This window comes from Heptranchias perlo, chromosome 3 (assembly GCF_035084215.1).
Source record: "Heptranchias perlo isolate sHepPer1 chromosome 3, sHepPer1.hap1, whole genome shotgun sequence".
NCBI classification, from domain to species: Eukaryota; Metazoa; Chordata; class Chondrichthyes; order Hexanchiformes; family Hexanchidae; genus Heptranchias; species Heptranchias perlo.
The window spans coordinates 95,707,343-95,720,677 of record NC_090327.1 but is presented as its reverse complement, the minus strand read 5'-3'; the positions used below and the strand labels follow the sequence as shown (position 1 = coordinate 95,720,677).

The 13,335-nt window shown below is 38.3% G+C and overlaps 1 protein-coding gene across 1 annotated transcript in view; it reads right to left on the bottom strand.

Annotated features, from left to right (window-relative positions):
- The window catches only part of tgfbr1b (transforming growth factor, beta receptor 1 b), a 57,625-nt gene that overhangs the window by 25,403 nt on the left and 18,887 nt on the right, over positions 1 to 13,335 (bottom strand). The window contains exon 2 of the mRNA XM_067980892.1: positions 1,362 to 1,607. Within this exon, the coding sequence (XP_067836993.1) occupies positions 1,362 to 1,607 (246 nt within the window). The remainder of the gene's footprint in view (positions 1 to 1,361; positions 1,608 to 13,335) is intronic.

Sequence of the window (13,335 nt, the reverse complement as noted above, 5' to 3'; positions counted from 1 at the left end):
TTAGCTTGTACAATCACTGGAGTGTGATTTGCTCTACTGAATGGGTCACTGTTGTATCTTGCGGGGTAGAAGAGTTTCATATACTGTAATGGATAATCTTCATTTTTTTTCTCCAGAAGTCATATCTGCAGCTGTTGAAAAAAAGTTCTACTTCCACACATGAAGCTCAGGGCTCAAAGTTGCAAAAGAATAGACAACATAAGCATACTTTTGGTCCTGCAATTTATGGAAAAGGTGGGAACCATGCAAAACTGCTCCTGTGCGGACCCCATTTCCTTAAGCAAGGAAGCAATATATTCCTTAACACTTCGTGTAAATCTTAGATTTCTTCAGAGTTTTTGGAAATTATTTATTGTAGGTCAAAAGGATCTATTTGTGTAGTCATGGTTATTTTTAGTTCCCATCTGGATAGCAATCAAGTGACAGAAGTAATGAAATGATTATTAAGCGAGAGCTGGACCTGTTTCTGGCTGGGGTGGAGATCGCCTCTTACAAAAGGTAATGTAATGCACAGAATTACAATAGGGCCAGAGCAATCTCATGGACTTGTTTTGATCGGCAAAGGGGTCGGAGAGGAATTTCCCAGATCTCCCCCCCCCAAATTGGCCTGGGTTTTTAATCTGGTTTTTTGACTCTCCCAGGAGATCACACGGTTTTGAGTGGCGTGGGGAGTGTCTATATTGTGATAAAAGATATCACAATTGCGTGGGACAGGCTGGATGGACCAGACAGTCTTTTTCTGTCCATCACTGTTTGTATTATTTGGCAATACTGAAATACTATTTCTCATCACTATTTTGCCACAATTACTGCAATGTGTTTTTGGACTGCAACATCCCTAAACCAAACTACCTAGCGATTACCCTAATCTGCTCCAATCATTAGATTCAACTACTGCATCAAATAGCAGTAAGCATCACAGCCGTATTAAGATCCAAGTTAAAATATGTAGAATGTTTAACAAACCTAACCAAACACAATTGTTTAGCTAATCAAACACATTGGGAAAACACATTCAATGGACAAGGTTAGACAGGCCAACCGTAGCTTGCAACCAGTTGCAAATTTGGTTTATGAATTCTTGTCCATGCGGTCTCATTTATTTAGGCAAGTAAAGCATACAGGAGATTTAAGTTGGACAATTCCCCAATTTTAATAAAACCACAAAAAAAAATCACTGGCAAGGACCTCAATTACAAAGAAAAAAAATCACATCTTGGAGGATAACTTTGGACAGTCTTGCATTGTAAGTTAGTAAGCACTATATCATCTTAACTCTGAACTGCGCTTTTTAAAAAAAGTCTAGCCTACCACCTCATACTTCCTCAGAAACCCATGAAAACATCCACCCAGAATCTTACCTCTGGTTGGCACAGGAAGATCAAAATCGTTGCATAAATTGGTGCCACAGCAAAGACTCGATACAGCATCATTTGCAGACGGAGCGCAAAGAAACGGCCTATCTGGAGGTATCAGGTCAGCATTTGAAACGCACATTTTGCTGCGCACTATTCGACCCTCTGTGCGCGTGACAGTGGTCACGCAGAGCCCATCTGTCTCACAGGTGTCGTTATTTGGAACGCAGCGGGAGCAGTAACACGTCAACCCTAGGAAAGAAAAAATATTTCCAGCATCAAATGATTGGTTTACGCATTAGTGATACTACATAAAAGTAGTTAATTCTTCACAGTAACTATCGGAAACAATCTGACAGTGAGACTTCTAGTGTACTACTGGAACAATTCAACGCTATAACTCACCCAATAAAACATTCAAGTTTGGGTTACAGCATATTGGATTAGGGTTACAGATTACTGGTTTAGATGAAGACCTTCCCCAAGCTATCCATACACAAGGGCACTATTAAAATTATTTTCTGGCACACAGTTTACATTAGTTCAAATCAATACATCACTTTTGGACAGACCAATACAAAAGGGATTTTGTGGAACTTCGGACAGCAAAATGCAAATAGAAAGAATAAACTCTAATCCTTAGTAATGCAATTATGCTCCAAATTCCAAATATGATTCTACAAGAAAATGTATAAACATGGATTAAGTACAAGTCTAAGATTAGCTGAATCATCATTGCTGAATCATTTGGTCTAGAGAAAAGAATGTCTAAAAGTCGGTGGCACACAATTCCTCACACAGCAAACAAAATTTAATTTAACTGACTGAATTAGTTAACAGATGAATTTCACACCAGCTTAATTAGCCAATTAGAACATTCAACCATTTAACTTCAAGATTTGATAAAAATGTACATTAACTTTGGTAGCATCTTACTGTTTTCATCTGTCAAACACTGCCTGAAACAGCACCATTGCCACTATATTATAATCTCATCTATATTATATATAAATATTGTATTTGCCTGCACTTGTCCCTCTGGCATCGCATTTCTAGCGTCCAGATTACGTGAAATAAAAAAATCATATAGCTAACCATTGCTACTTATCAGCAAAATCTACCAACCAAATCGTTCAAAATGTTATTTCCTTCCAGCCCAACATACGATAACATACTAGAAACATTAAAAATTAAATCATCCATCAACATTTGACTTTCTCTGTCTCAAGTCTCTTCATTCCCATTTTGTCAGACTTATCGATCCTTTAGAAGCTTTCAGCTTTACCTCACTCACTCTTTCTCCCCACCTATTTTCTTCTTTCTATCTGCCACCTCACAATCATGTGCCATTCTTTTGCTTTTTAAAAATAAATGCACAAAAACTGCCTCTCCCCGTAGTCTGCAATCTCCTCCCACAACCAAGACCCTTAAGTCCTGCAGATTCTGTAGGAATACACAACACTGTCCTGGTCCCAGGATCACTCAAGAAATGCACAAATTCAGCACACCCAGTCCCAAATAAACCATTGGAATGCACTAAAGTCCTCAGCACATTGTACCCCCTGAACCAAAGCACTACAACTCCAGGCATGCCGGAGAGACAATGTAGCCCAGAGGTCGAACACTCCACCCCAACACTACAAGACCCACTTCACCCTCACACAACCACACCAGACATTAGCTCCATAAGCCCAACGAGCAAACTGCAGCCCCACAAAACTACAAGCAGATTACAGCCTCACAGCCAAATAAGAGTCTGCACCCCCTGACCTAAGAAACTACAGCCATCATGCCTCCCATTCACAAATTCATTACATCTTTTTAATTTAGCTACATTTGTACTTTGCAATAAAGTTCTATAAATGCCTATTCAATTTTTAAAACTTCCAATTTCATTAGTTTAAATATAAAATTTAAGTTCATAATTTACATTTAATTATACTTTTATAGCCTTAAAGTCATAAAGCAGCTTACACATAGTTCCATCTTAGCACCACAGTAATATTTCCTGTATTGCATACAATCCTCCAATCCTGAGGAAAAATAGCACATCCTCCAATTTCCCATAAACGATATAGGTCAGAGAAAGTCATGAGCAAACTGTAAAGTGGTCAGACCATACCTCAAGTATGGTGTTCGGCTCTGGTTGCCAAGAAACAAAGGGAGATTTTCAAACACTGGATGCAGCGCAAAGAAGAGCCGCAAGGCTGATACCTGGTATCAAGAGGACAGAGTAAGAACAAAAGACTGAAGAGACTTGGGCTTTTCAGTTTAGAAAGGAGGTGTCTGAGATGGGAATGGAAAAAGTAAATACAAAATATTAATTTAAATTAAGAGAGTAGAACAAAGGTATGTAAGTGCGAACCAGGAAAAGGTAAACTTAAGACTGACATCATAGCGTAACCCTTCATACAGGGTTCAACATTTGGAATGGAGATGCAGAGGTGAAAACCCTGGAATCATTTAACAATTAGATCCAGAAATAGGAAGACTGTAAGGTCTTCCTCATCCATAATTACCTTGATCACTATAAAACTTTCAACCTTCAGAGATAGTGGGAGATAAAATTGGCTTCAGCATCCTAGGCTATTGAAAGGATAGATAAGCTAGTGTTCACATTTGCCAACCATTTAAACTGGGTAAACATGCATGCATGGATACTGGGCCAGACCCACAGCAAAAATAGCCTACAAACTTAGTGTGAACAGCTGCCACTTGGGCTAGTTATCTGAAAGTGCCCAACACCCATGGTGCCACACCTCAGCACGAATCAAGACGATATGAGAAAACTGGCAGGAGAAAGAATAAAAGGTTTTAACAGAGGAAAAAAAGAGAATTGAAACAGATGGACAAAAAATGCTTTTGCAAAGTGAAAGTGCTTGCATGTTAATTATAATTGCTCCATATTCCAGATGAAATGTGTAAATGACCAAAAGAACTTTTCCTTTTGTACAATTGTAAACAATTTTACAACACCAAGTTATAGTCCAGCAATTTTATTTTAAATTCACAAGCTTTCGGAGGCTACCTCCTTCCTCAGGTGAACGATGTGGAAGGAGGTAGCCTCCGAAAGCTTGTGAATTTAAAATAAAATTGCTGGACTATAACTTGGTGTTGTAAAATTGTTTACAATTGTCAACCCCAGTCCATCACCGGCATCTCCACATCCTTTTGTACAGCAATAGCTACCAACAGAAGAAAAAAAGAACTGAGTTGCAATCTCAGAACAAAGTCTTACAACAAAATCTGGCGGGCTGGGAGAGATTGTGTGACAAATCCTTAAGAGGGACAGTGTCCATCTTATTCCACCAATTCGATGACCACATTCATTTGTATATAGGCTAAACTGGAGAAAATAACTAATTTGCAAGAGAATGCTCAAGACAATCCTGAGTACTGGCTTACAGTATTAGTTAAATCCAACACAGAAGGTGTAGACAGTCAATAACTCAGTGATGTCATTTTGATGGTAGTGAGAGAAACTATAATATCCTATCTCTACTAACTCCTCCCAACCAATTCTTTAAAGTGTCATCAGGACTCAATAAAACAAAAATATTCAAAACATGAAAAGTAAAAAAGTCAACTCTTTATACTAACTGATTTCCAGCCATGGTGTTCAAGGGAGGTCTAGGGTCCGAAGCACTGTTGTGATGTTCAATGTGGTTTCAATTCAAGCCATGCAGCAGAGCTGGGTACAGAATTTTAAAATTAAAACCACTGGACCTCAAGTAGGGGTTTTTATGATTTTCCTCCAGCTATGAAACACATAATTCACTACAGCAGTCACAAAAAATCTGCAGCTTGTCCAGTGCAGTCATATATCTAGTTCCAACAAGTTCCTTTACAGTTACTATTCAGAATGTTACTATGCAGGACCCATTTTAGTAGGCTAACCATGCCTGCTGAAGTACTTCACTGTGAGCTTTGTCAGCTTCGTAGCACCCAGGACCATGTGATAGCAGCTGTTGTAAGAAAACACTTTTTTCCCCCCTAGATCTGATTTCCAATCAGAATGCTGTATTTGGAAAGAATTTTTTAGGGGACTAAATCAAAATAAATGCATCTTTAAAACACCAGGATTTATTTTATATCTTATAGCAAGGTTTGACCACAGAGCATTTCACGACTTCCTGTTGGTGCGCTCCCCACCCCATTATTGAAGCAGCTTGAATCTGCTAGGAGTCCACAAAAATGACACTGGTGCAGTTAAGAGAGTTGTAACGCTGAGCCTCTCACACAAATGCTTTCTGGCTCTAGTTTGTTACCTGACTGAATCTTGTCAGTGGGAAGCACAGTAGAACTCAAGCAGCAGGTATGAGAAAGCGTGATAGGCCCATGGAGGGAAATATTGGCCAAGAATCTCTTCAGAGCTGCTCCTGCTCCACCACCATAATTGCGCCAGAGGTGCAGCAAGCAGGGTTTCTGCTGCACTTCAGACGCTGTCACGGCAGCAGACACTCCAAGGAAATTCCAAGCCATTGTGGCAGAGATTTCAAAACACAAAATGCAATTCAATGGTTAGGTTTAAATATTCTATTGTGAATTATTCAATTTTACGTATGTTAGAAATTTTATTTTTAGTACTACATTCTTGGGTCCAACTCCACATCCTACTTCCTTGGCTTGGTTAAAAATAAAAAGCACTACCAATTATACTCCAACTTCCAGTGGAAGCAGTTTGTGTACCTAATTTACAAAGTCTATACAAACATCCAATTCATGAATCATTTCCATTTCAAGGATGTATCATCTCCCTTCATTCCATCCAGACTGTAAACTGTAAGAAACCTCTCAACAGTGGCAAAAAACTTACTGAAATTTGTGTTAACAGCACATCAAACACCATACAAGCTGCCACCACAAACTGCTGCATTCAAGATGCCAGGGCATGTTTAAACTGGACAAAGTACAGTAGGAATATTGCTGGCAGTTTTTTAAAAATGATAACATGCATAATCCTCGTTCACAAAGAAGTGATCCGTCCACATGTACAACTAAAATAAGCCCAAGCTACAAAGTGGAAGAACAGGCTTCTTAATTCTTACAACAGAGATTTAACTTGTTTGGGAATGAGGTGCTCCAGGAACTGCTGGGTTTCCTCATTCCAGCCTCAATGCATTTTTATAGAGTTACCTACTTGCATCTGTGACTTGAGCGCATCAAGCTTTGCCCTTTCAACTGATACTAGCCTTTGAAGTTACCTTTCAGACAAATCTTTTTGGAAGTTGCACCCACTTTCAAATAATAAATGGATAATATGAAGGAGCGGAGTAAAATGGGGAAGGAAAAGTTTAACTCCACCCCCCCCATATAAAAATAGTTAAGATAAAGCTTCATTACAAAGGTAAAAATCAAATTAAATTTGAAAAAGCAGAAAATATGAAACAATGGAAAAGGAAAAGAGCAAGTACTTTTTTTTAAAATTGCTTGTGTATTTTAGTCCCTTTGGGTTATTACAGCAATAAAGCTACTAGGAGTTATTACTGAAATATTAGAGTCTGCTTCAGTAGCAAAAGGAATAAGCTGAAATTCTAAATAAACCAGCCTCAGGAGCCTACTTCCCCGACCTGCAGTCACTCCAAAAGTTAAGACATTTCTTCGTCTAACTGACCTCAAGGTGCTACCTACCCTTGTAACCATCCCTTCCACACTTCCCAAATATAGTCAGTTACTTTCCCAGCAAAAGCTAATACCTGTACAAACTTCAACTGCAATACGCAAGTATCTTGCTATTTTTCCAGACTGGATCAGGGTGGCTGAGTGTGCAGTACACTAACGTGTTCTAATTTGCATTCTCTACATATATTATGACAAAAATTGGTATATCCAATAAATTGTTGCGGTGGTGGACACAGGGCGGAGGAAATCTACAGTCAAAACAGATCTGACAAGATTCTAGGACATGCTATAGAAAGAGACACTAATATTTGATGAAAGATACAATGATTAATGAAATTGATAGCTTATTAATGCTCTAAAATAACATTCCTGAAGTTGACTATCAACATGACATCACCTGGGTCAAATATCCTTTAACATCTCCTGAAAAAAATTCCTTGCTAAAAATCATCACAATGTAGAGTAATTCCACTCACCAATTTGTAAAATTCTAGAGTTGGATCAAAAATACATGATCTACAGGATGCAAGTAACTGGTTTTATGGAAAAATACTAAATTTAAATGGTTTACACATAATTCATCACCACTAGATAATCTAAGTTCTTTACTATTTTGTGTTTTAAACAGCAACCCAAGATCAAAGTAACTATCCTACACAGAAACTTAGGATAAAGTCAAAGAGCAACCCTAGCCTCAGTGATTAAGTCAACTGTACTTCATCTGTTAACACCTGGGGTTCATTTACTTTTCCAGCTAAAGAGAAGGCAATCAGCCAAGCTTTTTTCCAGCAAGATGTTTTTAGGTCACAATTCTGTTACGACTCAATAGGAGGATCCATGGAGCATGTAGTGAACCACATTCAAATCCCATGTACGCACTGAAGGTGGTGCTTGGAACATTTTCCAAGCTCCCTCAAAAAGATCAGGAAGTGGCCCCACCACAGCATGGCTTTTCAAAAGATGACAGCAGGCAGATATTGTCTAAAATGTGAACAAGCAAACAGCTTGGTTTCAAACCTAGATTTAGTAGTTGTTGGAGATACTTCAGAAATCAGTGCATCTCACCTAACTTAGTTGGATTTATCAAGCTACATGTTCAGGAGATAAAGACTGTGGATATCATGGAATATTGTCAAGACTATCTGGTCTGAACTCTCCTGATCATGCCAGATCCCAGTACTGTGCTGCAATCTTAGTAATGGCCTGATGGTCACTCTACTGCCTTTCCTCGAAACTTCCTGAGTCAACCCTACCTAGTATTTGAGGATTAGATCCCAGTAATTCTTTAAGAAGTTGAGACATTGAATACTACAAACTGGAGCACAGGAACAATAGCCGACATTGAAGCACAGGAGGCCAACATTCAGCCCATCGTGCCTGTGCCAGTGCCAGCTCTTCAACTGGAACTATCTATTCCAATCCTATTACCCTTTGTCCTTTTAAATTTTCCTGTTTCCCTACATTACAACAGTGACTCCACTGTCTTTCGGATGAGATGTTAACTGAGGCCCCGCCTGCCTTCTCAGGTGGACATAAAAGATCCCGTGGCACTATTTTGAAGAGCAGGGGTGTTCCCCCCCTCCAGTGTCCTGGTCAATAATCATCCCTCAACCAACACCTAAAAACAGATGATCTGGTCATTATCACATTGCTGATTGTGGAACCTTGGTATGTGCAAATTGGCTGCTGCGTATCCTACATTAAAACAGTGACTACACTTCAAAAGTACTTAATTGGATGTGAAGCGCTTTGGGATGTCCTGAGATCATGGAAGGAGCTACATAAATGCAAGGTGCCATATAAATGCAAGTTATTTCTTCCTTTTCAAATACTTATCCAATTCCCTTTTAAATGATGTTCGAGTCTCTGTCTCAATTGCCCCTTGTGGTAAAGCATTCATGTTCTAATCACCCTCTGTGTGAAAACACTTCTTCCAACTTCCCCTTTCACTCATCCACTGATAATCTGTAAATCTTTGCCCCATCATTACCGATTTGCCAACCAGTAGAAACAATCTGCTTACTCTCTTAAAACCTTTTCTAATTTCAAAACCTCCAATAGATGCACTCCACTTTTAACTTTCTCTATTCAAGTCAAGAAAATTCCAATTTTTCAAAAATTTCATCATTACTATAATATCAATCCTGATCTTCACTATACCCTTTCCAGGACTTTAACATCCTCCTTATAATTGTGTGCCCAGAACTGCATGCAATACCCCAACTGTGTACAATTCAACATAATTTCCTTGTTATACAGTCAATGCCCCATCGAGAAAACCCAGAATTCCCTGTTTTTTTTTAAAAACACAGCCTTTTCTACCTACACTCCCATCTTTAAAAGGTCTATGTATCTGCACCCCTAAATCTTTGTCTCCCACTCTCAAATTTATAACTGAGGGAATACAGTTCTTTCCCCCAAAATGTATTACTTCACATTTCTCTATATTGAACTGCCACCTATCTGCCCATTCATTAACCTGTATGTCCGCCTGTGATTTCCTGTATGCTTCAGTTTGCCTTGCCATCTAATTTAGTTTCAGCAAATATATATATATATATATATATATATATATATATATATTTAAAAAAGTGCTCCCTTAGGCACACCACTACCTACATCCCAATTTAATATCCATTTACCCTTTTTAAATGCTGTAATATCTCCTAGCCCTGAGGACGGGTCTGAAGGCCTGAAACATTGACTGACTTGTTTTCCATAGGTGCTGCCTGACCTGCTGAGTATTGAGCTTTTCCAGTTGTTTTCAGAATTCCAGTATCTGCAGTATTTTGTTTTTTGTTTCCATTTTCCCTTCTTTGCTTTCTATCCTTTAGCAATGCCTCTATCAATGCAGCTACTACATTCCTTTCAATAAAATGTTCCTTAATTTTCACAAAGCTTTTATGTTGACCTCCAGTGCCTTCTGAAAATTCACAACATCCACAATATTCTATTTATCAATGTACTCTGATTGCCTCAAAAAATTCATCAAATTAGTCTAGCAAGATCTGACCAACAATCCATGCCGACTGGATGAGCCTATGTCTTTTAAGTGCTCACTACTTTAATCCCATGTTATGGACTCTAAAAGGTTACCCACAACCAAGATGAGCCTATCTGATTTACAGTTTTCTGGGTTATCCCTTTCTCAAACAGGAGTGTAACATTTACCACCCTCCAGTTCTTTGGCACACTAGCAGTTTCCAAAATTATGGTTCATGCCTCTGCAACCTCCCTCGCTATTTGGATTCATTATTGCGTAAGTGGCAACCCTGGGTCACAGCAAACCCCATCACTACATTTGACATGACCGAAGATAAATCAGTAGTGCAAACCAATACTCAGGTCTACAATTTTAAAAAGGACAACTTTAAAGGCAATGAGGAAAGAGCTTGCACATATAGGCTTGAGTTTTCAGATTCTACAATCTATCCATGAAAGTAAATGGCCAGAAAAACTTTGGGCATACAAGCTAATAAGCAGGAAATCCCAAGGATTGTCAGGGGATAGCAAGAGAATTTCAATTGAGAACAAATGAATACTTTAAAAAAGGACATACTACTGAGCATTCAGAATAACAGGGGGATTAATAAAAACAGTTTAAAGAAATGTGTCTGAATGGATTAATAAAAATACAAAAAGAGACAATGAACAAACTCTACAAAGATGAAATGAATCACAAGGAATATAGAATCCTTCAAATAAAAAGGTAAAGAGGAAGCTAGACATGAGCATAGCTGTAGAAGCTAAACAAAAAGTTAAAAATTCTTCCAGCATTCTAACAGTAAGACAGTTTTCAGAAGAATTTAGATCACTTATAGATGGAAATGAGGCTAAAGCAGAGGAGTTAAAAATAGTTAACATACTAAATTAATGCTTCATGGAAGTATTCACTACAGAAAGAACTAGTAGTATGCCACCAATTATAGGAGTTTCTACAACTAAACTCAATGATTTTGCAGTCGTGTACATTGATGTCCCTGACAGACTTAAATAGCTCAAAACCAATAAATCCTCAAGGAAAGACTCTTATATTAGGGATAAAATCTACAACGTGTTGACAAAATGGTCACTTTAAAAGGAGTCAATAAATTGCGATTAAACAACCCAATGTAACTCCAGACCCATTAGTCTTACATCAGTAACTGGCAAAATAATAGAACTGATTAGGAACAAAGTTGAAGATGACCAATATGAAAATAACCTAGTATGTGCCAGCTAAGTTGGTTTCAGAAGGGGCATATGTGCCTGACCAACCTGCTTGACTTTTCTGAGGAAGTGGACATTGGAAAACCACAATGACAGTGTACCTGGACCTCCAGAAAGCTTTGAATAAATTCCACGTGAAGGGCTGATACAAAAACTTACAGCAGTGAGTGTCTAGGTAAAGCTTGGGAGGCAGATGAAGAGTTGGCTGAAAAAGAGGAAAGTAGGATGTGGGATTACCAAACATCAACTTAAAATTAAAGAACATCTTTAGCGAATCTGTGAGGTCACAATGGCTCCAACACCCACAGTTTAAGTGTGCATTTACAGTACAATTGCAGTGCCGGTGAGAAGCACCAATGCTACAGTTATGGTGCAATTGCAGCCTGAATCTAGAGTCAGAACAAAGAAAAGCGAGATTCCCTGGAGAATATCTCAGTCCACTTCAGGTTTTGACAACCTATTTACACTAAAGTTTAGCATTCATCCAAAGCTAAAATTGCTTCATATTAATATCAAACTTGCAGTTAGAGAAGCAAATATCAATTTTTATATTTCCTGCTCCTCCACACTCAAATTAGGTTGTTTCATATTTCTATCTCCCCCAAACAGAAAATACACTAAAATGGATATTTAAAAAACACACAACTGTACATTACCTTAAAAATGTTTGCCCTAACGATGTAAATACTCTGACTAATGAGCTATCAAATTATGTAAGTTACAAACACCTGCGACAATAATCTTTGCACGTTATCATAAAGACCCAGTCCTAGCACACATCACTGTGCAAATAACCAAGGCCCTTGTAGATTTCCACAAATACAACTAGTGTACAAGTTTTTGTCTGTTACACGATACATACTGAATTATCCAGAACATCGAGGGTGAGCTCTTACAATAGTATTTTTATGCAGTTGAATTATTGAGATCGTTCAGGAGTAGAAAAGCAAGATTAGTGCATTTCCAGACTGAATCAGGCTGGTTTCAAAATAAAACTCAACTAACACTTTTATACAGCTGCAGGCCATAAACCTAGTCTACTCCATACAGTCATATTTATGAAATTTAGAAACTAGTGGAATTTCAGGATTCAATTCTATATACATGGCGTAACCAACCATTTGAATTTTACTTGCCTGAACCTTACAATTAGTTACTGAATCAGGTTTGGACTGCTAATGCCAGTAATGTCTAAACTATAAACAAAGATTAAATTAAAATAATGAAATTGGCAAGAACCACTAATGCTAAATATTTATCTGTAGACTTCTAAAATAACAACTTTTAAATATTTGCTTCCACAGAGAAAGGCAGCTTGCAGTTATACAGTGCCTTTAATACAGAAAAGCATCCCAAGGCATGAGGAAAAAATGGATACCAAGTCAAAGAAGAGATTAGTAATGGCTAAAAGCTTAGTCAAAGAGGTGGGTTTTAAGGAGGGTCTTAAAGGAGAGGGAGGTGGATAAGCAGAGGGGCTTAGGGAGGGAATTCCAGACAGGGCAGCCTAGGCAACTGAAGGCACGACTGCCAACAATGGGGTGTAGGGAGGAGAGGATGCATAAGCGGCTGAGAACCAGCTACACTGCTTTCTATGTCTCAGCAGGGCATAAAAATGGACACCAGATACCAAACCATTTCAAAGCAGTTACTCTTGTGGTATATGTTATATATAATTGCCAAAGGCACTCCATTGTCTATTGTCAAGACTATTTTAAACGAAAGTTGTAGAATATAACATTTCAAAAAGTCATTAACTTGCTGATATTACAGACGGTACACCAATAACCAACAGATCTTGCCTTAATTAGCACTTTTTTTTTTAAGGTTTCCCTTCAATTCTCATTACTTTATTTTTAAACTGAGAAACTATGGTGAAGGGCCAGGGCTCACAGTGCAGAACATCAAGTTTGAAGAGTAAAAAAAAAGAAATATCAGGAAGTAGGTGATTAGATGATGTCAAATGTTTGCTTTAAAACCTGAAGGACAAACCAAGGGACATGTGTCCCAGGACAGCATGAGTTACAGAAGGGAACTGCATTGAGTCTTTATTTCAACACAGTGGGGATGTAGGGTGGAGGAAGTGTGTGTAGGGCAGTGTCTTTGGGGCATAGAAAAGGAAAATGTGAAGAGTATTGACCAAAGGAATTTT